The 27,468-nt window shown below is 31.9% G+C and overlaps 6 protein-coding genes across 6 annotated transcripts; 3 read left to right on the forward strand and 3 right to left on the reverse strand.

Annotated features, from left to right (window-relative positions):
- Positions 1-250: 250 nt before the first annotated feature.
- Positions 251-1,846, reverse strand: LOC130969788 (F-box protein SKIP1). The gene is made up of 2 exons (XM_057895680.1): positions 1,417-1,846; positions 251-1,077 (listed from the first exon to the last, which is right to left on the reverse strand). Exons 1-2 carry the CDS (start codon positions 1,770-1,772, stop codon positions 504-506), a joined length of 930 nt encoding a protein of 309 aa, XP_057751663.1. The 5' UTR covers positions 1,773-1,846; the 3' UTR covers positions 251-503.
- A 2,458-nt stretch (positions 1,847-4,304) lies between these two features.
- LOC130961706 (UPF0057 membrane protein At4g30660-like) lies at positions 4,305-5,174 on the forward strand. The gene is made up of 2 exons (XM_057887694.1): positions 4,305-4,538; positions 4,851-5,174. The coding sequence occupies exons 1-2, from the start codon at positions 4,449-4,451 to the stop codon at positions 4,995-4,997; spliced, it is 237 nt and encodes a 78-aa protein (XP_057743677.1). The 5' UTR covers positions 4,305-4,448; the 3' UTR covers positions 4,998-5,174.
- Positions 5,175-8,532: 3,358 nt separating this feature from the next.
- Positions 8,533-9,013, forward strand: LOC130960849 (UPF0057 membrane protein At4g30660-like). The gene has a single exon (XM_057886344.1). The coding sequence runs from the start codon at positions 8,631-8,633 to the stop codon at positions 8,856-8,858; it is 228 nt and encodes a 75-aa protein (XP_057742327.1). The 5' UTR covers positions 8,533-8,630; the 3' UTR covers positions 8,859-9,013.
- A 4,164-nt stretch (positions 9,014-13,177) lies between these two features.
- LOC130932531 (probable F-box protein At4g22060) lies at positions 13,178-14,293 on the reverse strand. The gene has a single exon (XM_057861869.1). The coding sequence runs from the start codon at positions 14,291-14,293 to the stop codon at positions 13,178-13,180; it is 1,116 nt and encodes a 371-aa protein (XP_057717852.1).
- A 1,755-nt stretch (positions 14,294-16,048) lies between these two features.
- LOC130972967 (uncharacterized) lies at positions 16,049-18,335 on the forward strand. Its single transcript, XM_057897321.1, has 3 exons — positions 16,049-16,296; positions 16,460-16,872; positions 17,453-18,335. Exons 1-3 carry the CDS (start codon positions 16,167-16,169, stop codon positions 18,074-18,076), a joined length of 1,167 nt encoding a protein of 388 aa, XP_057753304.1. The 5' UTR covers positions 16,049-16,166; the 3' UTR covers positions 18,077-18,335.
- A 649-nt stretch (positions 18,336-18,984) lies between these two features.
- On the reverse strand, positions 18,985-21,714 carry LOC130972973 (uncharacterized). Its single transcript, XM_057897334.1, has 4 exons — positions 20,850-21,714; positions 19,981-20,051; positions 19,493-19,889; positions 18,985-19,384 (listed from the first exon to the last, which is right to left on the reverse strand). Exons 1-4 carry the CDS (start codon positions 20,967-20,969, stop codon positions 19,190-19,192), a joined length of 783 nt encoding a protein of 260 aa, XP_057753317.1. The 5' UTR covers positions 20,970-21,714; the 3' UTR covers positions 18,985-19,189.
- Positions 21,715-27,468: the final 5,754 nt, after the last annotated feature.

Raw genomic sequence — 27,468 nt, forward strand, 5'->3', positions numbered from 1 at the left:
TCATGGCTGCACTCAATTATGTCATTTTGGGATTATTCCTCATTACTCGTTTCTTCTGAGACCCTAAACTTATTCTCCATTACATTGGTACCATTACTTAGGATTTAAGCTCCCACTTAATTCCAGTTAAGTCATACAATGTGTTCCTGCTTAGCTAGTGTATTATATTGTGAGCGAAGTTAACTTGTGAGAGAGAAATTAGAAAACTCATTCTATGAAGATGAAAGTTGAATATGTGAAAAAAAATTAGTATAAACAAGAACAACATTATTTGGTAATATATTACATCAATTTCAGACAATGTTCTTCTATATAATACATTAAAGAAAGCACAACACGGAAGGGATACAATACAACCAATAATAGGAATTAAATAGACACAGATCATAATTCCTACAAGAAACATGATAATAACTGCAGAAATTCCACTGGAACCAACCATAGATCAACAGAAATAAGATTGACTAAAAAAGTTAACTTTTTGTACTGATCTTCTTCGATGCTCAGATTCGGAAAACATCTGTTTGGAACCTCTCATCATACAATCTCCAATGCCCATACCTTTCAGTGTGAAAGACAGACCTGGGAATATAGAAATTTGGCTTTTTAATCTCTTTCAGGTGTGCCAAATTGGGTGTTGCATTCACAATGTCTCGACTGGTTAAGTTAGCGCACCCGGACAAATCCAAGAACTCAAGGTTTGAACACCTTTCACATATCAAACTAAGGCCTTTAGCTGATAATTTAGAGAACCTAATCTCCAGAGACTCTAGATGAGGCATAGAATTCGCAATGGCGACAGCTTCTGATTCTCCATCTTGTGGACAAGCATTTAGATACTCATTCGGAACGATCCCAATGTGCTGAGAGGGATCAAGCCAATTCATGAGATTCCTCTTGAGAACCTTAAGATTGGGGCAATTTTTTCCAACCAATGCCAATGAAACATGGGATATTTCATAACAGTAGCTGACATCAAGCTCCCTAAGCTTTGGACACCTCAAAGCTATTCTAGAGATAGAGTCATCAGTAACATGAGGACAGCTCCTGATCGACAACACCTCAAGATTTGGGCAACTGAAGCGCAGTTCAATCATATTCAAAGCAGGCAAGCAGCAACAACAAAGGTAAGGCTTCATATGTTGAACATAGAAACTTGAAACCACCATATAAGAAACTATTGAAAATAGTAAATTACAGCATGCCCAATTTCAAGTTTCCAACAATCAAATCATAAATCCACATGAAACAATTAAAAGCACGAAAATTTGAACCTCCAAATACAAAATAACGAGAAAGAGAAAGGGGGGGGGGGGTAGAAAACAGAAGTATGCATACGGTTACCATTATCCATGACTCTCCAAACGAAAAACAATTGAAGGAAATGGGAATCCAAATTGAGAGGCAAGTTCGCACCTTTCGGCGACCAAGGCGAGGGAGCGATCGGAGCAGTGACGAACGCGGATCTCGGTGAGAGATCCATGGCTCCATCGGACGACGGAAGAAAGCATGGAATCGATCTTACGCTCGAAATCAGGGGCCCACCAGGTGGGAAGCTCGGGGGGAGGGTCGAATTGGGGGTCGAGGTTGAAGATGGTGTGAAGAGAAGGGTCCTTGAAGGCGCGGAGCCATGACTTGCAGACAAGCATGGTGCCTCGCCATCGGTCCTGGATGGTGAGTCGGGAGAAGATGTTGGTGAGGCACTCGTGAGTCAACTCGGCCCAGTCTGGTCCTCCTGACTCGCTGCTTTGTTCTTCTGCGTCGGCTTCCATTGTCTCTCTCTGTGTCTTTCTCTTCCAGATATCTATGTTTATGGGGCAGTTCCTTTCTTTTGGATTAACTGTTTTTTTAAAGATATATCTTTTATTGCATAAAAAAATTTATACTTAAAGCACATTATATTAAGATAAAGGAATTTTTTTAACTAAAATGTTAAGGAAATATTATCTAATGGATAAAGGAAAGATTAAAAAATATATACTAGGTCTTTAATTTTTTGTCTTGTGAATATTTTGTTTTTGAAGAAAAATATATTTAAGCCTCAAACCTCTTAAAAAATTGAATTTTCATTAAATAGGGTCCGTTTAACGAAAAAATTTATTTTGATTTTTGTTAAACTAACCTAGTCATTGAGTTTTTAAAATAGAATAAATTAATCTTCTTTCTTTTAAAACGATGCCATTTTAAATAGTACCTCTTTTGTCTTTTCTTCAAAGACTCATTCCTTTTCACCACCACCATACACCGCTGTAGCCTTTACAACCATTCTCCCACATATGTTCTTGTCTTATTGTTACAAATTTTTAGTCTTTTAAACTCAAAGATTTAAATAATAAATACCCTCAAGCACCATCCCAAGAAGAAGAAAGATGGGTGATACGTTGAGATGGTGGTGAAAGCAAGTGAGCATATGCCACCATTAAGAATGACAACTTCAAAACCAACATTTTTACTTGAGCTTCTAACTTTATTTGCAAAAAAAAAAGAAAAGAAATAATTATATAATTTTGATAACTATGGCATGAATTCATAGAAACAAGAAGAATTTGGGTAATTTTGAGTGTAGAAGCTCTGAAATTTGAGGTTTAGATCAGAAGTTTTGAGAGACTTAAATACTCTAATTATGAAAGTACTTTTTTCAACATTCTATAAAACTGAATGATAAGTCAAATTAGGAATTAGATAATGATGATTCATAGGGAGACCAATGACAAGGAAGTATTTGTCGGGAGTGACCATTGTTCTTCTGACTTTGTTGTTGTGCCAATGGCATAGAAAATTGAAAGTAAGAGTGATAATTTTTCTTATGTAATGCTATTGGACTGAATTTGACCACCGTCTGTGGTGGTGTTGGTGCCAAATCCGCCATTGAAAGAGGAAAAACAAGTTTCGACCCAAAGAAAAGAAGAAGAACAAGAACAAAAACCCCAACAAACAACCTCTTCACCGACCAGCAGAGCAATGCACGAGCAATAAGGTAGCAGCGGCGAGTAAAGCAGCACACGAGCAATAATAGCAAAGAGGAATAGATGCAGGATCATATGATCCTTAAGGAAAAGGGTACTCACCAAACGAAGTCGTTTTGAAGGAGGGGGACTAATTTGTTCCTGTTTTGAAAACTCTACCTTTACGTAGGACATCATAATGGCCTGGTCAATTCAATAGGAGCCCAGGTTAGATTTTTTTTTTGTTGAGTTTAACAGACCTTATTTAATAGAGAGACCTAGATGTCCAATTTTTTAAGAAGTTAATCTTTGAAAAAAAATGTTTGCGGAACAAAAGATTATGAACTTATTTGTCATTTTTTCTATTTTTAATTAATTGTTAGTGTGTTAGGTAAATAAATTTTTAATAAATTTTATTATAAGAGAATTAAATTTTAAAAAATGTTATTATAAAATAAAAATGAATCTCTTTTTATAATAATGAAGAACTAATATGTTAGACAAAAATAATTTTTTAAAATTTATTAAAAATTAAAATATTTAATTAGATTTTATTAGATTAATTTAATTAACTATTTATTTTTTATTTGACATTAAAATAAGAAAAAAATTTAAGAATTAGCAATTTTAATTTGTATTCACCAATATTTTTAATTAGCAATCTAATATTATATTTTAATTAATATTTTTAAATATTATTAATTAATTATTTGTTAAAAATAATAAATTATATTAATTCTAAAATAAATTAAAAAATGCTATGGGTAACGTATAAGACTTCTTAAACATTTCTTAGCAGTTAAGATGATTACTCCTTCTTAGTTAAATATTTAGTTCTTTTAAAATTGTTAAATTCTTGTGATTCATCCTTTTCGTATAAATATTAAAAAATAATTATTTTCATCGGTGTGATATTATGTAATTGAACACACTTAAAATTATTTTATATTAATAATATATTAAAATTAAATTTAAAATAAAATAATAAATAAATCTTTAAAGATTTATATTTTGAGTAGATTAAACTCTAAAAAATATATTAATAAATTTTTTTATTTTAAATTTTTAATTATAAGAATTAATTTAAAAATAATATATTCACATGTATTATTCTAAAAAACCTTTATTGATATTTTTTGAGTAACTAATTTATGCGAAATATAAATTTTTAGACATTTATTTATCATTTTATTCTTAAATTTATATTTTATATTAATTTTAAAATTCTCCAAATATAGATTTTGGATTTGGACGTGTACGAATCTAATCCTCCAAAAGTTCCATTGGCCTTTGAAGACCTTTGTAGACATTTTCCATTTAATTTAATAATAATGATAATATAAACAAACCATGAATCTCCACGTGTAACACGTGGCATCTTGGATCTTCGTTGATATAACTTAAACTTCGTAGTATTAAATAACAACCAACAGTTTTCATTCCATTCCAAAACCCCAATCCATTCAACGAAGAAGAAGAGAAGCTTATCAGAGTCAGAGGAAAATGCCAACCCGATGTGAAATTTGCTGCGAGATTTTGATCGCCATCTTGCTCCCTCCACTCGGTGTTTGCTTCCGCCATGGTTGCTGCAGTGTATGTCTCCATTTCTCACTCTCGCCACATCTTTTCTCTTTGGATCTGGACTTCTAGGATCAGATACTAACACCCTTTTACTTATTTTCACTGTTTTTGTAGTAAAGTTCTCTTTTTTTTCTTCTGGGTATCATTGTTTTTATCTCTTTTTGATCTAGCTACTTGAAAGTAGTTATTTTTCAGTTAAATGGGAATTTTTTTTTTCAGGTGGAATAGTATTTGATCAATCTGGAGTTGTATGCTACCATTACTCTATTGGTTGTGTGTGTTTCCCTTGTAGATTTATTGATAGTGGATGCATATTTTTTGCAGGTTGAATTCATCATCTGCTTGCTGTTGACTATTCTAGGGTATATCCCTGGGATAATTTATGCACTTTATAGCATTATCTTTGTTGATCGTGATCAGTACTTCGATGAGTATAGGCGCCCTCTCTATGCACAATCTAGCACCAATTAATGTGGGGTTGGGTTTCCTTGTTCCCTTTATGTACTCTTGTGTAATTGTGTTGCATCTGAATCTGAAATGGAACTACACTAAAAAAGGTAGAAATTCAGAAATTTAGATGCAGTTAAAGTTAAATTAATGTGATAATGTGAAATTGATAGGTGAAAATGGTTGATTAATTTAATAAGTTTAATTAAATTATTATTTAATAATTTTTATTTATTAATTTTATATAAATTTAACTGTATTTGAAATTTTTTTTAAAATTAATTTTGTAGAATAGATTAATTTTTATATTATTTTTAGTTAACTGATTTTTTAAAGATATATTTTTTATTGCATAAAAAAATTATACTTGAGACACATTATGTCAAGACAAAGAAATTTTTTTTTAACTAAATATTAAGGAAATATTTTACGAAGGATAAAGTGATTCCTATCTAAAAAAAGCGACTATTCTTAACTTTGTTATTTTTGGGATAATATGATTTTTTTGTAAAAAATTTGTGAAATAATAACAAAAATTAGTTTTATGGGATTTTATTTGTATTTTTGTGGGGGATTTTAAACTTCTACAAAAGTTTTTTCAACAATTTAACCAAATATTACTACTATTTTTTTTATTCTCTTTATTATCATTCCTACTTCTATTATTTTTATTGTTTTATCATCATCATTATCTCTTTTTATCGTCATTATCACCAATATCAATATTATCAACATTAAAGTTTTCTTTTTTTTTATTTCTTATTTGATGTTATTTTTTTCTTCTAAAAAATATTTGTACTACAATTACTTTTTTTGTAGCATCATTTTTATCAATGGTTTTTCTTCACTTAATTACCATTGGTGAAAGAATTTTTTAAAAACAAACTTATTAATAGTTTGTGGAGGTTTAAAACCTCTACAAAATACAAATAAAACTATCACAAAACTAATTTTTGTTATTATTTAACGGATTTTTTAACAAATGGATCGTATTGTCCCAAAATAAGAAAGTTGAGGGTCGAAGTGTCTATTTTTTTTAAAGGAATCGCTTTGTCCTTCGTGAAAATGGACAAAGAATGGATTGAGTGTTTACTCTTAATTTTAAGAGAAAATAACAAATAGGTCTCTAATCTTGAAGATTAAAAAACATATTTAAATCCCTAACCTCTTAAAAAATTGAACATTTATGTCCCTCCATTAAATAGGGTTCGTTAAACTCAATGAAAAATATGACTTGACTCTCGTTGAACTGACCTAGTCGTTACAGTGTCCTATGTGAAGGGAGAGCTTTTAAAATAGGACAAATTAGTCTTCCCTCCTTCAAAACGACTTCGTTTTGAATAGTACTTCTCCTCTTCAAAGGCTCGTCCCTTCCCACCGCTACCATACACCGCTGCAACTTTCACAACCATTCTCCCATCTATACTCTTGCTCCTTATTGTTACAAATTTTCAGTCTTTTAAACTCAAAGATTTGAATAATAAATACCCTCAAGCACCACCCCAAGAAAAAGAAAGATGGGTGATACGTTGAGATGGTGGTGAAGGCAAGTGGGCATATGCGACCATCAAGATTGACAATTTCAAAACCAACATTTTTACTTGAGCTTCTAACTTCACCTGCAAAAAGAAGAAATAATTACATGATTTTGACAATCATGGCATGAATTCATAGAAACAAGAAGAATTTGGGTAGTTTATGAGTGTAGAAACCCTAAAATTTGAGGTGTAGATGAGAAGTTTTGAGAGACTCAAAGACTCTGATTATGAAGTGCTTTTTTCAACACTCTACAATTGAATGATAAGTTAAATTAGAAATTAGATGATGATGACTCATAGAGAGATCAGTGACGAGGAAGCATTTACCGGGAGCAGCCATTGTTCCTCTGACTTTGTTGTTGTGCCAATGGCATCAGAAATTGAAAGTAAGAGTGAGAATTTTTCTTATGTAATATTATTGGACTGAATTTGACTACCGCCTGTGGTGGTGTTGGTGCCAAATCTGCTATTGGAGAAGGGAAAGCAAGCTTAGACAAAAAAAAAAAAAAAAGAACATGAACAAAAATCCCAACAAACATGAAGAAAACCCTCCACCGACGAGCAGGGCAATGCACGAGCAATAGGATAGCAGCGGCGAGTAGAGCAGCACACGAGCAATAACAGTAAAGAGGAGTTTTAGGATCAAATGATCCATAAGGGATGGGATACTCACTAAACGAAGTCGTTTTGAAGAGAGGGACTAATTTGTCCCCGTTTTGAAAACTCTACCTCTACGTAGGACACCATAACTGCTAGGTCAATTTAACAGGAGTCAGGTAAGATTTTTTTTGTTAAGTTTAACGGATTCTATTTAATAGAAAGACCTAGATGTCTAATTTTTTAAGATGTCAGAAATTTAAATATAATTTTCAATCTTTAAAGATGAAAATGTCTGCAGAACAGAAGATTAGAGACATATTTGTCAATTTTTTTTATTTTTAATTAATTGTTAATGTGTTAGGTAAATAAATTTTTAATAAATTTTATTATAAGAGAATTAAATATTAAAAAATATTATTATAAAATAAAAATTAATCTCTTTTTATAATAATGAAGAACAAATCTGTTAGACGTAAACAATTTTTAAAAATTTATAAAAAATTAAAATTTATCAAAAATTAAAATATTTAATTAGATTTTATTAGATTAATTTAATTATTTATTTTTTTATTTAAAATTAAATTAAGAAAGAAAATTTAAGAATTAGCAATTTTAATTTGTATTCACCAATATTTTTAATTAGTAGTCTAATATTATATTTTTAATTAATATTTTTAAATATTATTAATTATTTATTTATTAAAAATAATAAATTATATTAATTCTAAAATGAATTAAAAAATGCTATGGGTAACGTATAAGACTTCTTAAACATTTCTTAGCAGTTAAGAGTGATTACTCCTTCTTAGTTAATTATTTAGTTCTTTTAAAATGGTTAAATTCTTGTGAATCATCCTTTTCGTGTAAATGTTAAAAAATAATTATTTTTATTAGTGTAATATTAATTGAATTCATTTACAATTATTTTATATTAATAATATATTAAAATTAAATTTAATAAAATGATAAATAAATTTTTAAAGTTTTATATTTTGAGTAGATTAGTTTCTAAAAAAATATTAATAAAAATTTTTATGATAATAAATATAAATAAATTTGTTCAAATTAAAATTTTCATCTTAAGTCTTTAGTTATAGAGACTAATTTAAAAGTAATGTATTTATATTTATTATTCTAAAAAAATTTATTAATATTTTTTTGAGTGACTAATCTATCAAAAATATAAATATTGAGAGATTTATTTATCCCTTTATTCTTAAATTTATATTTTATATTAATTTTAAAATTCTCCAAATATAGATTTTGGATTTGGACGTGTACGAATCTAATCCTCCAAAAGTTCCATTGGCCTTTGAAGGCCTTTGTAGACATTTTCCATTTAATTTAATAATAATATAAACAAACCATGAATCTCCACGTGTAACACGTGGCATCTTGGATCTTCGTTGATATAACTTAAACTTCGTAGTATTAAATAACAACCAACAGTTTTCATTCCATTCCAAAACCCCAATCCATTCAACGAAGAAGAAGAGAAGCTTATCAGAGTCAGAGGAAAATGCCAACCCGATGTGAAATTTGCTGCGAGATTTTGATCGCCATCTTGCTCCCTCCACTCGGTGTTTGCTTCCGCCATGGTTGCTGCAGTGTTGAATTCATCATCTGCTTGCTGTTGACTATTCTAGGGTATATCCCTGGGATAATTTATGCACTTTATGCCATTGTCTTTGTTGATCGTGATCAGTACTTTGATGAGTATAGGCGCCCTCTCTATGCACAATACTAGCACCAATTAATGTGGGGTTGTGTCCCCTTGTTCCCTTTATGTACCCTTGTGTTGCATCTCAATCTGAAATGGAACTACAGTAAATTTGTTTTTATCTATATATCATTTATGTGAGAACAAGCTTTTTATTCAAGTTATAATGTTTGACACTGTTATTCAGTTTGCTATGATGTTCTTCAAATTAGAAGTAAAAAAGAAAAGGTGATTACTTGTAACACATAATACACAGATTTCTACCAAAAAGGACCAGAATAGATTACTAGGAGGAAAGAAAAAAGACAAGGTATTTGATAGAGTTCTCTATAAGAACTGATGGAGCTCTCTAAAATATTTATGAATTTGCCCCGTCTCACTATCCTATATTCACTTATTGGCAACAAAATTTTAAGGAATTTATTAACAACCTGTGAGGGCGATTCATGCACTCCCATGGAGCACCTCCACCACCATAAGTCCATCATGGACGATTCCTGGAATTGAATGGGATAGTATCTTGTGATTCTGGTGTTGGTTATAGGTGCTGATCAGATCAACAATTTTTTAGAACTCTGGGTGGGGATTGAAGATAATGTCTTAGTAATTTGTTAAGTGTTATTGATTTTTCCCAATTTAATATTTGGCTTGTTGAAAGGTGAAATGATATTTAGAGATTCCAAGCTCATTTGAAACAGAGTATGTTGAGAAAATTTGTGTCTATTGTTAAAATCTGTTGAGAAAATTTGCAAGCAGATCTAATCTTGGGAAATTTAAAACTTTCAATTTTTATAAGTAGCTTCTTCTTTTTTCCTCTCCTAGACCTATCATGATGTTTTACACTGGGAGAAATTATTTTTCTTACTATTCTTATACCAAGAGCTGAAATTTTCTGTGACTTGTGAGGTAGAATTCGGTGTTGCAGATTTGATTTGTGGGAATTGATTAAGGAAAATTAGGTGCTAAATTTGTAAATAGAATAAGAAAATTTAGAGGGTGAAATTGCGAATATAAAAAATTGAGATAGGTCAGTTTTAAATTATTTTGACAAGTCCATCTAATGGAACTCTTCTTGAAAGCTCCATAGAAGACTTTGCCTAGAAAAAAAAATAAAAGATATACTGTAATGTGTCATATGCACTGAAAAAAAAGCTAGTGAATCTTAAGTTCTTAACATGATTCTTTGAATTGTCAGAGAAGAAACAAACAAAATTAATTACAGAAGAACCATATCATTCTAAATGGCAAATCCTAAATTACAATGGAATAACAAAGATAAGGGTGGATATCAGATATAGGCATATAGCATAATCGAACATTTTATGCATGCAAGTTATTACAATCTTTTTAATTTTGGTAACCATTAGTGTTGAAAAGCGTAGCTTTGGTTTTGAATAGCATCACTTAAAAATCGCACCCTATTCTCAAAGGTTAGAAGCGTAGCCTTTGATACAGAAAAACGTAGCCTTTGAGAATAGGCAACACTAGTATAGGTATCCCCTAGAAAAGCGTCTCCGAAGCCTAAAAAGTGTAGTCTTTGCCTAAGGGCATCATTTTTTTTTGGGCTACACTTTTCAAGTATACTTCAATGAGTGTTTTTCTTGTAGTGAATTAAATTAAAAAATATCATATATTAACCAATTAAAATATCCTTCTAATTAATTTGAAAAGACTAAAATATTCTCTGAGTAATATTACAAACTGAATAAATTATAATAAAAAATTAGTAAAAATTCAGATGCAATTAACTTCATGTGAAGTTGATAATTAAGTCATTAGATAAAAATTTAGTCAAATCATTTAACTATTCTCAATTATCAACTTTACGTGAAGTTGATTGCACCTAAAAATTTTAAATATAATAATAAAATAATAATATATATCACATTATATGATTTCTAGATTGAATCAATTTTAATATAAGTCTTTTAAAATAAACTCTATAGATATTTTAGTATTTTTAAAATAAAATTTAAATATCTAGTAACATTATTAATTAATCATATAAGTTTATTTTAATATTTTTAAATTAAACCTAATTTTTTTTATTTCTTTTAAGAAGTAATTATAGGAGTATTTTAGTCTTTTTAAATATTAAAATTTATCATTTTAAATACAATTTAATTTAAGTTTAAATTACTAAATATCTCTTTAAAATTAACTACTATATATTTATATTGTTTTATATATTTTTATTTATATTTTATATATTAACATATATTTAACTGATTCGATGATTGATTTTTTTTTAATATAGACTTATTGTACTTGTTTGGGCGCCATTAAATCGATAAAAAAAATCTTTTTTTGATGAAAAAAGATATTTTTTTATTTGTTATTGTGTTTGGTAAATTTCTAATAGTAAATGTAAAAGTACGGCTAATTTTTTTTATATTGATTAAATATATGTGTAATACATTGTTATTGGAAAATTAGGTATTTTTTTATACGGTGTTTTATTCAAATCGGACGGTCCGATTTGTTTGATGAGAAAAACAAATTACAAATTGGAAGGTCCGATTTGCATTTTTTTATTTTTTTTATTTGTTAAAATAAAAAACAGGCGATCCAGTTTTAACATTAAAATTTTTTTTATTTTCGAAATCACAAATCGGACCGTCCGATTTGTGATTGTTTGTTTAAAAAACAAAACAATGCAAATAAATTGGTGCCTCCGATTTGTGTAATCGCATAGCCAAATAAAACATCTCTCTCCTCGCACCATATTGTCATACACGTTTCTCTCTCCCACACTAAAAATCAAAAGCGCTAAAAGCACTAGAAAATAAAATATTTTTTTGAGAAATTATAATTTATATCTTTTTTTAAGAGATCTTTTTTCTTTAAAAAAAGATATTTTTTATATAATAAATAAACAAAAAAGTACTTTTATCTTATTTTACCCAAACATAATTGATAAATAATAAAAAAATTTTACGTAAGATATCCAAACATAAAATTACTTTTATTTTTATAAAAAAATTTTAAAATAATATCATTTAAAATAAAAATTTTTTTAAAAAATGGCGCCTAAACAACCCCAAAATTTGCAGCCGTTCAAAAAGTGATATACTTGTCAATTTAATCCAATAAATAATCTTTGACACTGATATTCAATATATGTGAGAACAAGCTTTTTATTCAAGTTATAATGTTTGACACTGTTATTCAATTTGCTATGATGTTCTTTAAATTAGAAGTAAAAAAGAAAAAAGTGATTACTGTAACACATAATACACAGGTTTCTACCAAAAAAGACCAGAATAGATTACTAGGAGGAAGGAAAAAAGTCAAAGTATTTGATACTTGATAGAATTCTCTATAAGAACTGATGGAGCTCTCTAAAATATTTATGAATTTGCCCCATCTCACTATCCTATATTCACTTATTGGCAACAAAATTTTAAGGAATTTATTAACAACCTGTGAGGGCGATTCATGCACTCCCACAGACCACCTCCACCACCATAAGTTCATCATGGACGATTCCTAGGAGGAAGATTGCTTGCTAATGTTGTGCCTAGTCTGGGATAGTATCTTGTGATTCTGGTGTTGGTTATAGGTGCTGATCAGATCAACAATTTTTTAGAACTCTGTGGATGGGGATTGAATATAATGTCTTAGTAATTTGTTAGGTGTTATTGATTTTTCCCAATTTAATATTTGGCTTGTTGAAAGGTGAAATGATATTTGAGATTCCAAGATTCCAAGCTCATTTGAATCAGAGTCTGTTGAGAAAATTTGTGTCTATTGTTAAAATCTGTTGAGAAAATTTGCAAGCAGATATAATCTTGGGAAATTTAAAATTCTCAATTTTTTTAAGTAACTGTTTCTTTTTTTCCTCTCCTAGACCTATCATGATGTTTTACACTGGGAGAAATTATTTTTCTTACTATTCTTATACCAAGAGCTGAAATTTTCTGTGACTTGTGAGGTAGAATTCGGTGTTGCAGATTTGATTTGTGGGAATTGATTAGGGAAAATTAGGTGCTAAATTTGTAATTAGAATAAGAAAATTTAGAGGGTGAAATTGCGAATATAAAAAATTGAGATAGGTCAGTTTTAAATTATTTTGACAAGTCCATCTAATGGAACTTTTCTTGAAAGCTCCATAGAAAACTTTGCCCAGAAAAAAATAAAAGATATACTGTAATGTGTTATATGCACTGAAAAAAAAGCTAGTGAATCTTAAGTTCTTAACATGATTCTTTGAATTGTCAAAGAAGAAACAAACAAAATTAATTACAAAAGAACCATATCATTCTAAATGACAAATCCTAAATTACAATGTAATAACAAAGATAAGGGTGGATATCAGATATAGGCATATAGCATAATCGAACATTTTATGCATGCAAGTTATTACAATCCTGTGGAACTGGAACTACCCAAATTGGTGGAGGATCAATCCTATCTGCACATTGTATGAGGCTCTTAACATATTTCTCTTGAAGATTAAAAACACCCCAATCATGTCCACCATACATGTAGTCCAAATTCATCTCTTCCCATCTATCATCTGTGAAGTAGATTGAATTTGCTTCACACCCCAAACAAGCTTTAACATCCATTGATACAGATTCATTAGCACCCAAGAACAGAATTTTATCATGTAAAGATTTCATCTTTTTCCACTTCTTGTCTTCAATATCAAGCTTATAAACAGTAAAATATTTTGTTCTATAAGGACAAATCAATGGTTGTGTATCTTCAGAGGATAAAAGATCTCCTTCTTCTACTACCAACCCATCATCATTAACAAAATTCCCAATAAACCTTTTTACCAGCAAGATATCTTCCCCAGATACCACCAAATACAAATTTGTTGAGAAGTTATCTCCAAGATATGGTCTCTCCTCTTCATAATTCACCTCCATAGTTGGTGTTAAAAAAATCCATCTTGTAGGAATTGGCCCAGAAATATTCCAAACTTCAATAGAACCATCTTGTGTCAAGGCATAAAGATGGTTGTTGGTGAACACAATATCACAATAAGATTGTCTATCATTAGAGAGTTCAACCCAAGTTGTAGAGTTGCAATAAGCAATCTTATAGTTGCAACCATATATGATAGCAAGAGTGTAGCTTGAAGAAGAGGAATAACACATCAAGATTGCTTTGACTATGAAGGTTTTCCTCAAGTGTTCAGCAAAGTAAGAATATGTGAGAGGGTGCAAGAATGAAAGAGGAAGAGGTGGTAAGTTAATAGTAGTAGAAGAAGAAGGATTTAGAAGGAATGGAACTCCATTCTGATCCAAAAATCCAATCCAACCATGAGAAGAACCAATACACCATGCTCCAACATGATCCTTCAACATGTTCTTCCACTCATAACGCTTCTTCTCTGCTAAATTGAAGATGCTTCGGTCAACAGTTATAGGATCATCATCATCATCAATAAGGTGTGTTTGTTGAATGCTTGGAAGAATGGCATAGGGAACTGAGAGAGAAAGAGAAGCCATTGAAGAGTGAGTAGTATTTTTTGTTCTTTTCTTGACACGGTTTGATTCTGTGGAAAAAAAAACTTTGAGGGTTAAACTTTAAATAGACTCAGGTATCTACATTAAAATAGGAAACTAATATCTTATTAAAATTTAAAATCTCATTAAATAAGATAAAATATTGTTAAAGATTCAGCACGTAAATAATATAGGAGAAAGAATTGAGTAGTCTTAACTCTAAGGATTAAAATTGTTAATTTAATTTAATATTAAAAAAAAGCTGATTTCTCCAACATCCCAAATAATTAAGAGCAATAAATATTCCTTTTAGTTAGCATCAGTTAATGTTATATCATCAATAAATTAAAAAAATATTTAAACCCAATAATTTATATTTTCTTATATTTTTTCTTAAATATTAATTAAAATTAAAAATATATTACACATTAATTCTCATACTAAAATATCTTTTTAATTAACTGAAAAAAGATTAAAATATCTTTTTGAGTATATTACAAACGGACTAAGATCTTTTTTCAATATATATAAAAAAAAAAACACAATCTTTTAGGATTAGTTTCTAAACAAACTAAAATACTCTTTTAAGTTAAAGGTTGTTAAATTATATTAAGAATTTTAATTTGAATTTAAAAAGATAAAATTATATATTTTAAAATCTACACCTAAATGGTTAAATACCGTTAAAAATTAAATAAATTTCGTTTGCTTCATAAAAAAAATCATATATTTTAAAATCTACACCTAAAAAGTTACTTTACTCTTCTAAAGATAACAATTATCCTTTTTAGTTGGCAACAATCAAAATTGAACATGTGATCAATTAAAATTACAAAATTGAACATTTATTGCTATATAATCAATAAGTAAATAAATTAAATTTAAATTCACTAATTTATAATTTTACTCTAAATATTAATTAAATTTAAAAATATATCATATATTAACCAATTAAAATATTATTTTAATTAATTTGAAAAGACTAAAATATTCTTTGAGTAATATTATAAACAGAATAAATTATAATAAAAATTTTGTGAAAACTCAATTGCAGTCAATTCCACGTGAAATTGATAATTAAAAGCCGTCGGATAAAAATTTAGTCAAATCATTCAAATTATTTAACCATTATCAACTATCAACTTCACATGAAGTTAATTACACTTGAATTTTCACCTAAAAAATTCTAAATATGATAATAAAATAATAATATTATATCATATTGTATAATTTAAATTAAATTGAATCAATTTTAATATAAATCTTTTAAAATCAACTCTAAATATCTAATAACTCATACATTCAAACATTATTAATTAATCATATAAGCTTATTTTAATATTTTTAAATTAAACCTAAAAGATTTCTTATTTTTTTAAGAATTAATTATAAGAGTATTTTAATCTGTTAAATATTAAAACTTATCATTTTAAATACAACTTAATTTAAGTTTAAATTACTAAAATATCTCTTTTAAAATTAACTATTATATATTTGTATTTATATTTTATATATTAACATATATTTAGTTGATTCGATGATTGATTTTTTTTAAATATAGGATTATTACAAGATTTGCATCATTTCAAAAAGTGATGTACTTGTCAATTTAATCCAATAAATAATAACGGTTATGATTTTGGTAATTCGGAAGATGAAAGAGTAGCATGTGAAAGAGGGAAAAAGTTTGGACCTTGGAAGCATCATGATTTTCGATTCATATATACGATTCTGATAGAGTTAGAGTCATGATGAGAACACTAATTGAATCAATGCAGAATCAGAATCAAAATCAGCAATCACATTTTCCTAACCCTCCTTAAAATCCAGATTTCCAAACTCAACTGCTTCTTCAACCCACAACTCATTATCCTCCATGGACTTCAACCACCGAGCTATTGGGGTTACGCCGCCGCCGCCGCCACCGACGCAGTCCTTATACACGGCCTTCCCTCCTCCCCCTCCTTCTCCGGCCATTGCCGTCTACTCCGACCGATTGTTGCGAGGTAAAGTTTCAGTTTTTTTCTTTATTCAATAACGCCTCCTTTCTATGCGTTTGTGTTTATATTCTCGTTCTAGGTAGCATGTTGATTCTAAAGGAAGCTCCTTTTTCGCGTTAGAAACGTAAAAAAGTTTGCTTTTTTTTCTTAAAACTGTTTTCTATTTAAGGTGAGTTTCTAAACATGGTTTCAATGCCGCTGACCAATGCGGTTGCCGGAGACTCCGTGCGGGAACTGGAGAAGGCGCAGATACGGCGAGAGATGATTGCCAGCGGCGTTGCACGGAGGATTCAGCTTGAAGCTGAGGTGAGGAGGGAGCTCGCCTTGGAAGCATTGTTGGGAATTCTTCCAATGCAGAGAGGAAATCTGAGTGAATCAGTGCAGCTGCGGCCACCACCACCGCCCCCGCCACCGCCACCGCGTCGATCCTTGGTTGAGGAGAGAGTGGCAATGAGTTTGAATAACCCTTTAAATAGTACATTTGCCCCACCAAAATCACAACAGTTGCAGCAACTCATGGCTCCTGTGAAGATAGAGCCTTGTCCTGAAGAGACTAGCAAGAAGGATAAAGTGATCATACTGGTAAGTGTAGACTAAATACCCCTTCTGTTATATACTTATATCTCACTTTTCATTTTGTGTTTGATGTGAACAAGGTTGCTTGCATTTATCATACCTTTCTTATTCAAGTCAAGAATAAACTTTTCAATGGTGCGTTTGTTTGTTTTGGTGGAAATTTTCATGAATAAACTATATGTATAAAATTACACCTTGTGTTCATCATGAAACTTCCATATCAATTTAACCCCAACCAAGTGTACCTTTATTGTATTCGGATAAGTGTGCTGGCTTAGTTAACTAACTAGTCAATTAATGGTTTCTAGATTTTATGTCAGCTGGAAAATATGCCAGTAATTAAATTGTAGTGCAAAAGTGAAAAGTTGAAAGTCTATGTTAAAAGGGGGTTTGACATGTTAAAAAATGGTTATGGCTGGTGCTTATAATTTCTCAAGTTGAAGAGGTGATAAAACTAAACAATTCTAGGTCTAAAACTAAACAATCTAGCTAATGAGTGCTGATTATTCAAGGTTAGTTCTATGTATTTGGTGATGAAGCTCTTAATTGACGAATGAACATGTTACTTTTGATTATCCCATTGCAGGACAAGCCAAACCCAGCTCTCCATTCCGGAAAGCAGAAAGCTGTAATACCCCCGCTTGATGAGCATCGTAAACCCAAGGAAGTGTGGAGTTGTGCGCTATGTCAGGTTAGTGCTCCAAATCAGGGAGTCTTTAGTGCACATCTTCAGGGTAGGAAGCACAAGGCCAAGGAAGCATCACTGAGACAACAGAACAATAGTAAGAGCACCGACACGTCAGTGTCATCAAAGAGAAGAAAGTCTAATGAGTTTACTGCATCCATTGCTGCCACAATATCAAGGTCAAACGCAGAAGCAGATCAGCAGGTAAAGAATCTAAATATGGTTGATACAGCTAGAGTAGAATCTAAAAAAGGGGAGCAACCTGAGCAGAACAGGCAAAATATAGAACCTCTGAAGAATAAGAATGGTACAAGTGATCAAGCGGAGAGAAGAAATGCATTAAAGAAAATACACGCGAAATTTTGGTGTGAAACGTGTCAGGTTGGAGTTTGGGCAGAAGCTGTGATGGAAGACCACTTGAAAGGGAAAAAGCACCTGAACCAAATGAAGAAACTTGGCGCAAACCATTCGAGTTCCGCATCTTCCGACATCACAAGAAGCTCCTGTCAATTTGATCAAAGATAACAACAGAATAGCCAAAGTTCACAGTTTGTTCAGTGATGAATGGAGAGAGTGGGACAAGAACTCTAACCACATCCAAGGTGCTGCAAAATTTGAAGTTGCAAAGGTTTACTTGTATGGTATCCATGTCATTTTGTATATTATTAAGTTCTTACTAACTCGGTAATGTAATTGGAACTTGGATCACTACAGATGATTTGGTTCAGGGAAACGGTACATGACATTAACGTATTGCTACTAAGTAAAATACTCTTTCCTTGTTTTTGCAATTATCTTTCAAGTTTGAACACCACCAAAAAAAGCTCATTTTCTTCCGTAAAGTAAAAAAAAGGTAGAAATTAACTGTTTCAAACTTGATCAAGAGGCTTGAAACTTGGTAGTTGGAGTTAACAAGGGACTCCACTCTCTGCTGTATTTGGACGTTAGCATCTAAATGTACAAGAGAGTAAACGTTCAATGTACAAATTCCAAAGTGTTCTAAATGCTGCCTCAGGCTCAGCCATGTGAACAAGCCATGCTATTCCGGGATTTCTAAGCAACTTCATGATTGTGCGTAAACGCCAACATCATAGCCTTTATTGCATCAAATTAAGGTAAGGCCCTTTGTTAAGCATAATGAGACCAAGACAGTTACTAGGGTGGAATTTGATTTGAGAAATAACTTCTTATCTGAACTAGAAAGGACAGAAACAATGAGATGGCAATCTCTCACATTGTTTATTTTCAAGTTCAGTAATTGCTTAAAATCCCCATTATGTATCTGCTGTAACACTCTACCTTGTAAGTACTGCCATTACTTTAAAAATTACCCAAAGTATCAATTTTAACTTTTAAGTGCTTAAAAACACCATTTACACACCAAGTGGTTCCAAATCCAGTCTTGGCCTATTTGCAATGTGAAGACTGAAGAATGATTTCTGAGAATAAATTCCCCATTTCATCTAATATTATATATATATTTTAACACATGATCCTGTATGCTATCTTTTATCTTTACAAAATGAAGCATAAAACTAGAAATGTTTTTTTGTTGAATGTAACGAAATATGCTACATATAAAGGAAGAGTAAACATTCCAAAGGGTAGGAATTCAGCCTAGCATTATTATTCTTAAGATCAAACCCTTAATGCCACCTGGTCTTGCCATGAAATCTTCCTCTTCCCTGTTCTGTTCGATCCGTCCCCAATGTTTCTACAGGCTGAAAGCATGATATCATTCTGCTGCTCGTCGCCTACAACTCGTTGCGTACTTCTCTTTGGTTCTTCAATTATCATGGGCTCACTGTTGTCCTGTAATTCCTCCTCTTCTCTCTGCACATCATTAAAAGAGAGAAAAAAAAAGAGATGAAACTATTAGTCTGCAAGAATCAAACATGGAAGGGGACTTATAACTTAACAAAGCATGTGCAAATTAGTTACCGAAATTTGGTTCAGGTCGAAAAATGGAGTCATATTTTTCTTTGAGGCTTCCTTCCCATTGTGAATCCTATCTTTATGATTCAAGTCAAGCACCGGCGCAGTTGCAGGAGCGTGGAAAGAAGCAACTTTTCTACTTAAAGTCCTAGCATTCTGGTTCAAATCAAACACATGGCATGCTTTTGGCAATGAGACTTCAACCCCGTTGGAAACCCTTTCTTTCGGGTTCATCGGAGAAGCATTTGCGAGACGCAAAGTGGATTCCTTCCTATTGTAATTCCTTCCCTTAGGGATAACTGGAGCTTGCATTTTGACCTTTTGTGTCTGCAAAACTACTTGCTTTTGTTGAGGCTTTGGTGAAGGGTTCTTCAGTAAGTATTTGTAACGTTTCCTCAAAAAGCTGCAATTGCAAGAGTGTTGTTGCTGAGTATATATACAAAACAGCAAGAAATGAAAAACCACTACCACTCAGAGGCAATACAACACATTACCGGACTTCAGCTGATAGTATCAATTTTTTCTGTTTTGTGGCCTCCAATTTCCTCTTCATAGCTTCTGTGTCCTGAACATATTAAGAATATAATATGTATGAGAACAATTTTACAAGAAAGTTTTCAAGATTATTCTATGAAAAATAAATCTTGTAGGGCAATTAAAAAAGAGACTAGCATGAGAAAAGGTGAAAAACAAACACAACAACTATCTAAATTATTTTGACAAAATTAAGCAAATTCAGTTTCAAAAAGAGGAAACCAGTAAACAATTAATAAGGTCAAGATTATGTAAGCTCAAAGTCCATATAGAAAAGAAAAACATGGTATTTGATCAAACAAAACGAAAGCAAATTAAGCTTAAGGACCACCCCAACCCAAAAAAAAAAAACAAACAAAGGGGAAGAAAATGAACATGTTCCAATAGCTTTAAGGAATGAGACAAGAACATACTGCTACATAAGGCTGTTTTACATTTTTACACTGTTTACAAAAATACTCCGAATTTTTGCATATGGGAATCAAAGACTAAGTATACCAAAAATCTTTGTTTTGTAGGAATTTGAAGGAGGGGGTAACCAAACTAAGATATATATATCAAGTTAAAAACACATAACCCCATCAAATCAGAAAAACAGGTTTAGTCTAAACAAATTATTCAAACAAGCAAAATAAAAACAAAAGATAGATAGATAGACGGTTCCTTTTAATGTTCCCTCCAACAAAAACCTAAAATTCCCAACACAAAACCACCCTAAACCTAAATTAACCAAAGGCCACACAAGGATACCAAACGAAACACCAGATCTAACGAAAACCCACAATTTAAATTTCCAATTTTTGGAAAAGGTTAAAGGAAAAGATGTCACCTTTTGCAGGTCCTCATAGTCCTGCAAGAGACTCTGATGCCTCAACCTGGTCCTCTGATCCTGAAACACATCATAACGAGAAGACTCCATAGGTACAACAACCCCTTTCATCTTCTTCATCAGATCAAGGAAGAGAAGACCGAGAAACAGCTACAAACCAAAGATGAAAAGCAGAAAGAGAGAAAGAAGATAGGGGCAGTGGTGGGTGATAATGAAGATGATGATGGACAGAGAAATTAAAAGGAGAGAGAAGATGAAGAAGAAAAGAGGGCAAAAGAAAGAGAAAGATGGGAAAGAGGCACAAGAGAGAAGAGGGTGGGAACAGGTAAGAAGGTTCTCGCTTTCCCTGTTTTCTCTGTGAAAATCTCTGACCAAGACAAAGAACCCCAAAAAGCCCACATAACTCGGTGAAAAAAAAATTGATCTTTTGGAAGACCAGTGATGAAGATGGGATTTTTTTGGGGTCTTGCAGAAGGGCAATTCGGGGAACATAGTTTGATGAGAGAGAAAGAGTTGAGTGTGTGAGTGAGAAAGAAAGAAAGCCATGTTGTATTGTGTAAGGTGGGTTTGGTTGGAGGACATTTGAACACATCTAAACTTCTCTTTCTTTTCCTTTCTCCTTTTGTTTTCTCATTCTTTCTCTCTTTCTTTATTTGTTTTTATGTTTTTTTTTTCCAAAACATAAATTTTGGTCCAGCTGGGCCATTGATGAGAGAGAAAGTTTGTGTTTTTGATGGGAGAGAGGTGGATGCGTGGAGTTTCCATGTTTCTTCTCTCATTTGTTGTTGTTGGCCTCTGTGTAGAGAGAGAAAGACATGAGGAATGGGTCAGACAGAGATAGATAGAAAGAGAAAGAAAGAAAATTTGAAGAAATTAAAGATTAGGGGGCTGGAAGAAATAATTAAAAGAAATAAAGGATGATGAGGTAAAATGAAATTGGCAAAAAATAAATGGGATGATGCTGTTTTTCTCTGCTTATTCTGTAGCAGTTGTTAGTTGGTTAGAACCTTATTTTTAGGCTTTTGTAGGGTTTGAATTATGAGTGCTTTGTTTGGTCTGTGAATTGAAACTCTCATGGTGGTGGCCTTTATGAATGATTAACAAAGATGCCTTTCACTTCACACTATCATATTCTATATTTATATGTGGAAAATGTGCATTTACCTGCTTACCCTTTTCCCCTGCTTTTCCCACCCTCATAAAAAACCAATATGCCTTCTTTTCATGATGAAGTGGATCAAGTAAAGAAGAAAAAATGATGGACGACATTTTGGCAGTTGCTCCATTATTTTGTGGTAGTGATCCGGAAAAGGAGGGATATAGATAGAGGCTAATGACCAAATTTGCCCCCACACTTTAAAGTATGTGAATGGGTGGATTTGGTATTTTAGTAATAACACAGCTATATGAACCTGATTACCTGAATCACAGTCACTATCTTATTACTTATATCTCTTAATATATTATAATAAATGTGCTGCACCATGTTGGTGAATGGAATTGGAAAGATGCTATGGCATGCCATGCTAGCAGCACCTACTTTGTGAGGAGTAAGAGTGACAACAGGCTAGCTATACCTAATTGCCGCTACTGATATTACTGTTAATTGAAAGCTCCATCAGCATTCACCATTCTCTTGAAAAAACTAATGGCTTATGGAATGCAATGATGTATGGTGGGGGCAATTTGGTTGGTGTTTCTTACTCTTAACCTCATGTGGGGGGTGGGTGTGGTAGTGGTACAAAACGTGAAGCCAATCAAAACCAAACCATACTTCTTTCTACCCACCATAGCCATGGGTATGGTAAAGGCTTTGGCAGAGTCCTATACTGCTATTGTATTGTAAAATAATAGACAGATTCTGGTATGTGAACTCAGAACAGCAGTTAAGGTTAAAAAACATAAAGCTGCTAGTTAAGGTGCCTCTTGATGTTGGAGCCTATTATTATTATTATTTTTTTTTAAATCAATTGTCGGTCACTTGTTTGATTGTTTCACACATCTCTCTCTCTCTCTTCCTGTGAAGGGTGTAATGAATAAATAAGAGAAGAGTCCAAGTCCATCTGCTTAATGGGGACCCCTATCTCTTTGCAATTACTACTAGTACTGAAATTAAAGTTCATTTCATTTTCTTTAAGCAGAGGTTGTGATGTACCATGGTTGGTTAATTGGTATTCTCTTTGGTTAATTGGTTAATTGGTATTCTCAGGTCCTATTCAATGGTCATGGTCAACAAGGGAAGCTCAAATCCAGCTTCAAAATCTACTGTGATATCATTATAAATACTTATCCAATTGGCTGGTTTGCTTTTCTTTGCAGAATTTAAGAAAAGCTTGACTTCATAACATGGGTACTTGTATATTTATAAAAAAGAAAAAGAAAAAAAAAAAGAAGAAAAGAAAAACTACCGGATGAAGTCAATAAAATTGTGTTAGTGATAAAGAATTGTACAATAATGTTGTAGTATTAAATCAAACTCAACTCAATATTGCACCATTCATCCAAATAAAAAAATATTATATGGATATCTCTAATCACTTCCCTATGTAAATCGAATGAGTCATACTCGATGTATTTAACTGCTCTTATAGTAAATCGAATGATCCAAACTCGAATAAATAAGGATACTTGCAAATCGAAATAGCCTTATTCAATTTTATGCATGCATGCATCTTGTCCTAGTAAATCAAATCAATGTAGCTCGATTTAGCGATACACGTATGCCCATAATAATTCGAAATAACCTGTTTCGATTTACACATAGTTTGTTGCACATAGTAATTCGAATTGGGCTGTTTCAAATTATATACAATATGCGCCCATGATAATTCGAATGAGACTTATTCGATTTACTACGAGTATTCTTATAAATAGAATTCGAATTGAACTTATTCGAATCACAAATCAAAAATCCTGTCCCACCAAATCCCAAAGAAACCTCAGTCCAAACACTTCAATATTCGAAAAATCTGCTGATAGGGGATAATCCATACCGTCTTCATCGTTTGGGCAGAATTGTCCATATTGCTGGTGTTATCAATGAAAAGGTTAGTGCATATATTTTTTTCTAAAAATAATATTAAATATTTTATTTTTTTTGTCTCTTTTAATGCTAGTCATTATTTACAATCGTTAAACTAGATAGAGTGGTTACATTAGTGGCTTAATAATTTCTAGAGGTTTAACGGAACAAGTTCTAATTTGGATAGTGATTACAAATAAATAAAATAATACGAGTAGTGAAGATAATGTGTAGTGAAATTTAGTCAGAGTAAGAGTAGTGATTGGAATCTATATTGTGATTTGGGTTGTTATTAAAGAAAGTTGGGTATTGACTTACTTTTTTATTTAGAATTCATGTAATGTGGATTAAGTCAAAATTTTTATTAATATTAAACTTATTTTTATTGGGTCCAATTTGATGAATATATGATTTTATTTTGTGTTTGTACCTGTAGCACTATTTGGTTGCGTTTATGGTATTTTTTGGATTAAGAGATGCATTGGTTGATATTATTATGTAAATATATTTTGATGTGGTCGTAAGAGACAATTTGTTATATTATTTATGCAGTCTCACTGATATATCGCAAGCATGAGATGGCAACAGGGTATGCGCTGTACGAGAGGATCATTTCGTACTTGCAGATGGTCGGTTTATACACATCTTGCGAGGTTGAACGAGATTTGGTTTAGGTTGGATGAACCATTGGTGAGTGCATTCGTGGAGCAATGGTGTCCGAAGACACACACGTTTCATATGTTGTTTGGAGAGTGCACGATTACACTGAATGACGTGACGTACCAGTTAGGGCTGCCGATCAATGGACATTACGTCAGTGGATGCCTGGCGGAATTTGAGCGATACATCGAGAGTAGTTGCCCACTTGCCCAGCTTGGGTGTGGTAGGAGGAGCTATTAGGTGTTTTGACTCCTACGAACTGCATCGACAAATTCAAGATGAGATGTAGATGGATGCAGGACATATTCAGAAAGCTTCCTGATGGTGCCGACGACGCCACTGTTAGGAGGTATGCTCGAGCTTATATCATGATGCTTTTAGGTATTCAACTATTTGGCGATAAGTCCAGTATTTGCCTGCATATTCGGTGGTTGCCATACGTAGCCAGGTTTGAGGACATGGGTGGGTACAGTTGGGGATCAGCTACTTTGTCATGGTTATACCGATGCATGTGCTGCGTGGCGAATAGAAACGTTGTGAAGTTAGCCGGTTCATTGCAGCTACTTCAGTCATGGATCTTCTGGTGGTTCTCTAGTTTCAGGTCCGCTGGATATGATACATTTGGTTGGCCTTTGGCCTCGAGGTAGTGTTCTATTTATGTGCTATGTTTATCACAATTTTTGGTGTTATTTTCATTTAGTGATAACGTGTGTTTGGAAGCTCATGATAGATCTCCTACGGATTGGGAATGTGAGTATTTTATCAAAGCTAAATAGTTAATATCGATGATGATAGGGAACACTGTATATTTAATGATGACGTTTCAAACTATTTCTATTCACAGTTCGCTTGGATGTCGTATAGCTCTCATGATGTAATTTAAGTGGTGCATCCAGAGATACTGGAGTCTCGGCCTACGGCGTTGTGGAAGTCCGTGACAGTGATGATATATTTTGTTGTCATAGAGTGGCACCAGATAGATCGGGTTCTACCACAGTTTGGTGAAGTACAGCCTCTACCACGATCCGCACTCGATATCGATTTTTTGATGGCGAAAGATGGTAGAGGTGGTGATAAGTGGTTTCCACATAGCCTGCAGTTCCCACAACAGTTCAGGGGTCCTGACCTCGGAAAACTGTCGACGAAAATGAAACAGAACTTCCAAATCTTCGTCACTCCCTATGACAACGAATCATATTTCACATCATTCCGCAAAACTGAATCGAAATTCTATAAAACAACTTCTCAACCTGTTTCATGCCTTGCAATCCCAGTTTTCGGATTATAAAATTAAGAAACTCAGTGAAACTCGTTGAAGGTTTCAGAAAAAACACTATGAGGATCCTTATTAATAAACTTAATTTTAAAACGTATTTTTTCTTAATCGACCATCTATAGTGCACCAATATTAGAAAATTATCCTCACTAGCCATTGTGTTTTACTCTCATAAGGAATTCATGTTCACATCATATTTATATAGGTTGGCCTCACAGTAAATCAAATAGGCCTAGTTCGATTTACGTATGCATGGTAATTCGAATCAGCCCCATTCGAATTATATAAGGACAAAATCAAGGGTAAATCAAAATTGCTTGTTTCGAATTACTAGGGACCTTACATGCATGCATGAATCGAATTAATGTGATTTGATTTACTAGGCTAGAATACATGTATGCATAAATCGACTTAGATAGATTTAATTTGCATTTTCTATAGTAATTCGAGTTATGCTGATTTGAATTAGTATGAGAATTAACAAATCGAATGAGGCTCATTCGATTTATATAGAAACGTACTAATGGGAGATCTCTGTAATATTTTTTTATTTGGGTGAATGGTGTAATATTGAGTTAGGTTTGATTTAATTATATGTTTTATTTTAAAATAAGTAATAATTAGTTTTTTAAAGATGTATCACGTAGATTTTATTACTCTTTTTATAAGACTCTTGATATAGATAGAAAAGATAAAACAATATGAACCTAACTAATTAGTGAAAAGATTAACAAATTATGAAAACAATAAAGTTCTACGTCCAAACAAAATACTTAATAAAGTATAACCAAGTTGTTATAACAACTTTTTAAATCATGCGTCTCCTTCTCCGTTTCCTTCTTCCAAATTCGTGCATGCACGTTCTTCTTCTTTGCTTCTCCTCCTCCTTCTCCTCATCCTCTCCAATGTTACGTCTTCTTCTTTTTCTTTTTCTTTTTCGTTATTGTCATCACCAATAACACCAACGTTTTACAAATATCTTTGTTAGTTCTGATTTTTTTTATGCAATCATTAAATAATTTCGGTTTATTTCTTAATTTTTTCAGTTTATTTGTGTGTTAATTGAGATCTACTTGATACTGTTGATAAGTATTGACCAAATTTTTTATTTTTTAAGTAATTTCGGTTCATTTATTAGTTTAATTGAGGTTCGTTTGGATCAAAAAATGAATTGGATGTGTTTTTGTTGATGATTGAGTCTTTTTTACTGCTTGTTCAAAACTGAACTAATTTCGATTCATTTGTGTGCTACTTGATGCTATTGTTAAGTATTGACCAAGTTTTTTATTCCTTAAGTAATTTCGGTTCATTTCTTAGTTTAATTGAGGTTTATTTGGATTCAGAAATTTATTTGATGTGTTTTTATTGGATTGAATTTTTTTATTACTTGTTAAAATTTGAACTAATTGAATGGAATAGAGTCGAATCTAATGCAATTGAATAAAGTCACAATGAATAATTTAATTCTTCTTTTCTAAAAAACACACACAGTTTATTTTTGGATTCAAATGAACTCCAATTAAACTAAAAAATAAACCGAAATTATTTAAGGAATAAAAAATTTGGTAAATACTTATCAGCAGCATCAAGTAAACATCAATTAATTCACAAATGAACCAAAATAAACAAAAAATTGAACCAAAATTATTTCATGATGGTAC

The sequence above is a fragment of the Arachis stenosperma genome, chromosome 1 (genome assembly GCF_014773155.1).
Source record: "Arachis stenosperma cultivar V10309 chromosome 1, arast.V10309.gnm1.PFL2, whole genome shotgun sequence".
Lineage (NCBI taxonomy): Eukaryota > Viridiplantae > Streptophyta > Magnoliopsida > Fabales > Fabaceae > Arachis > Arachis stenosperma.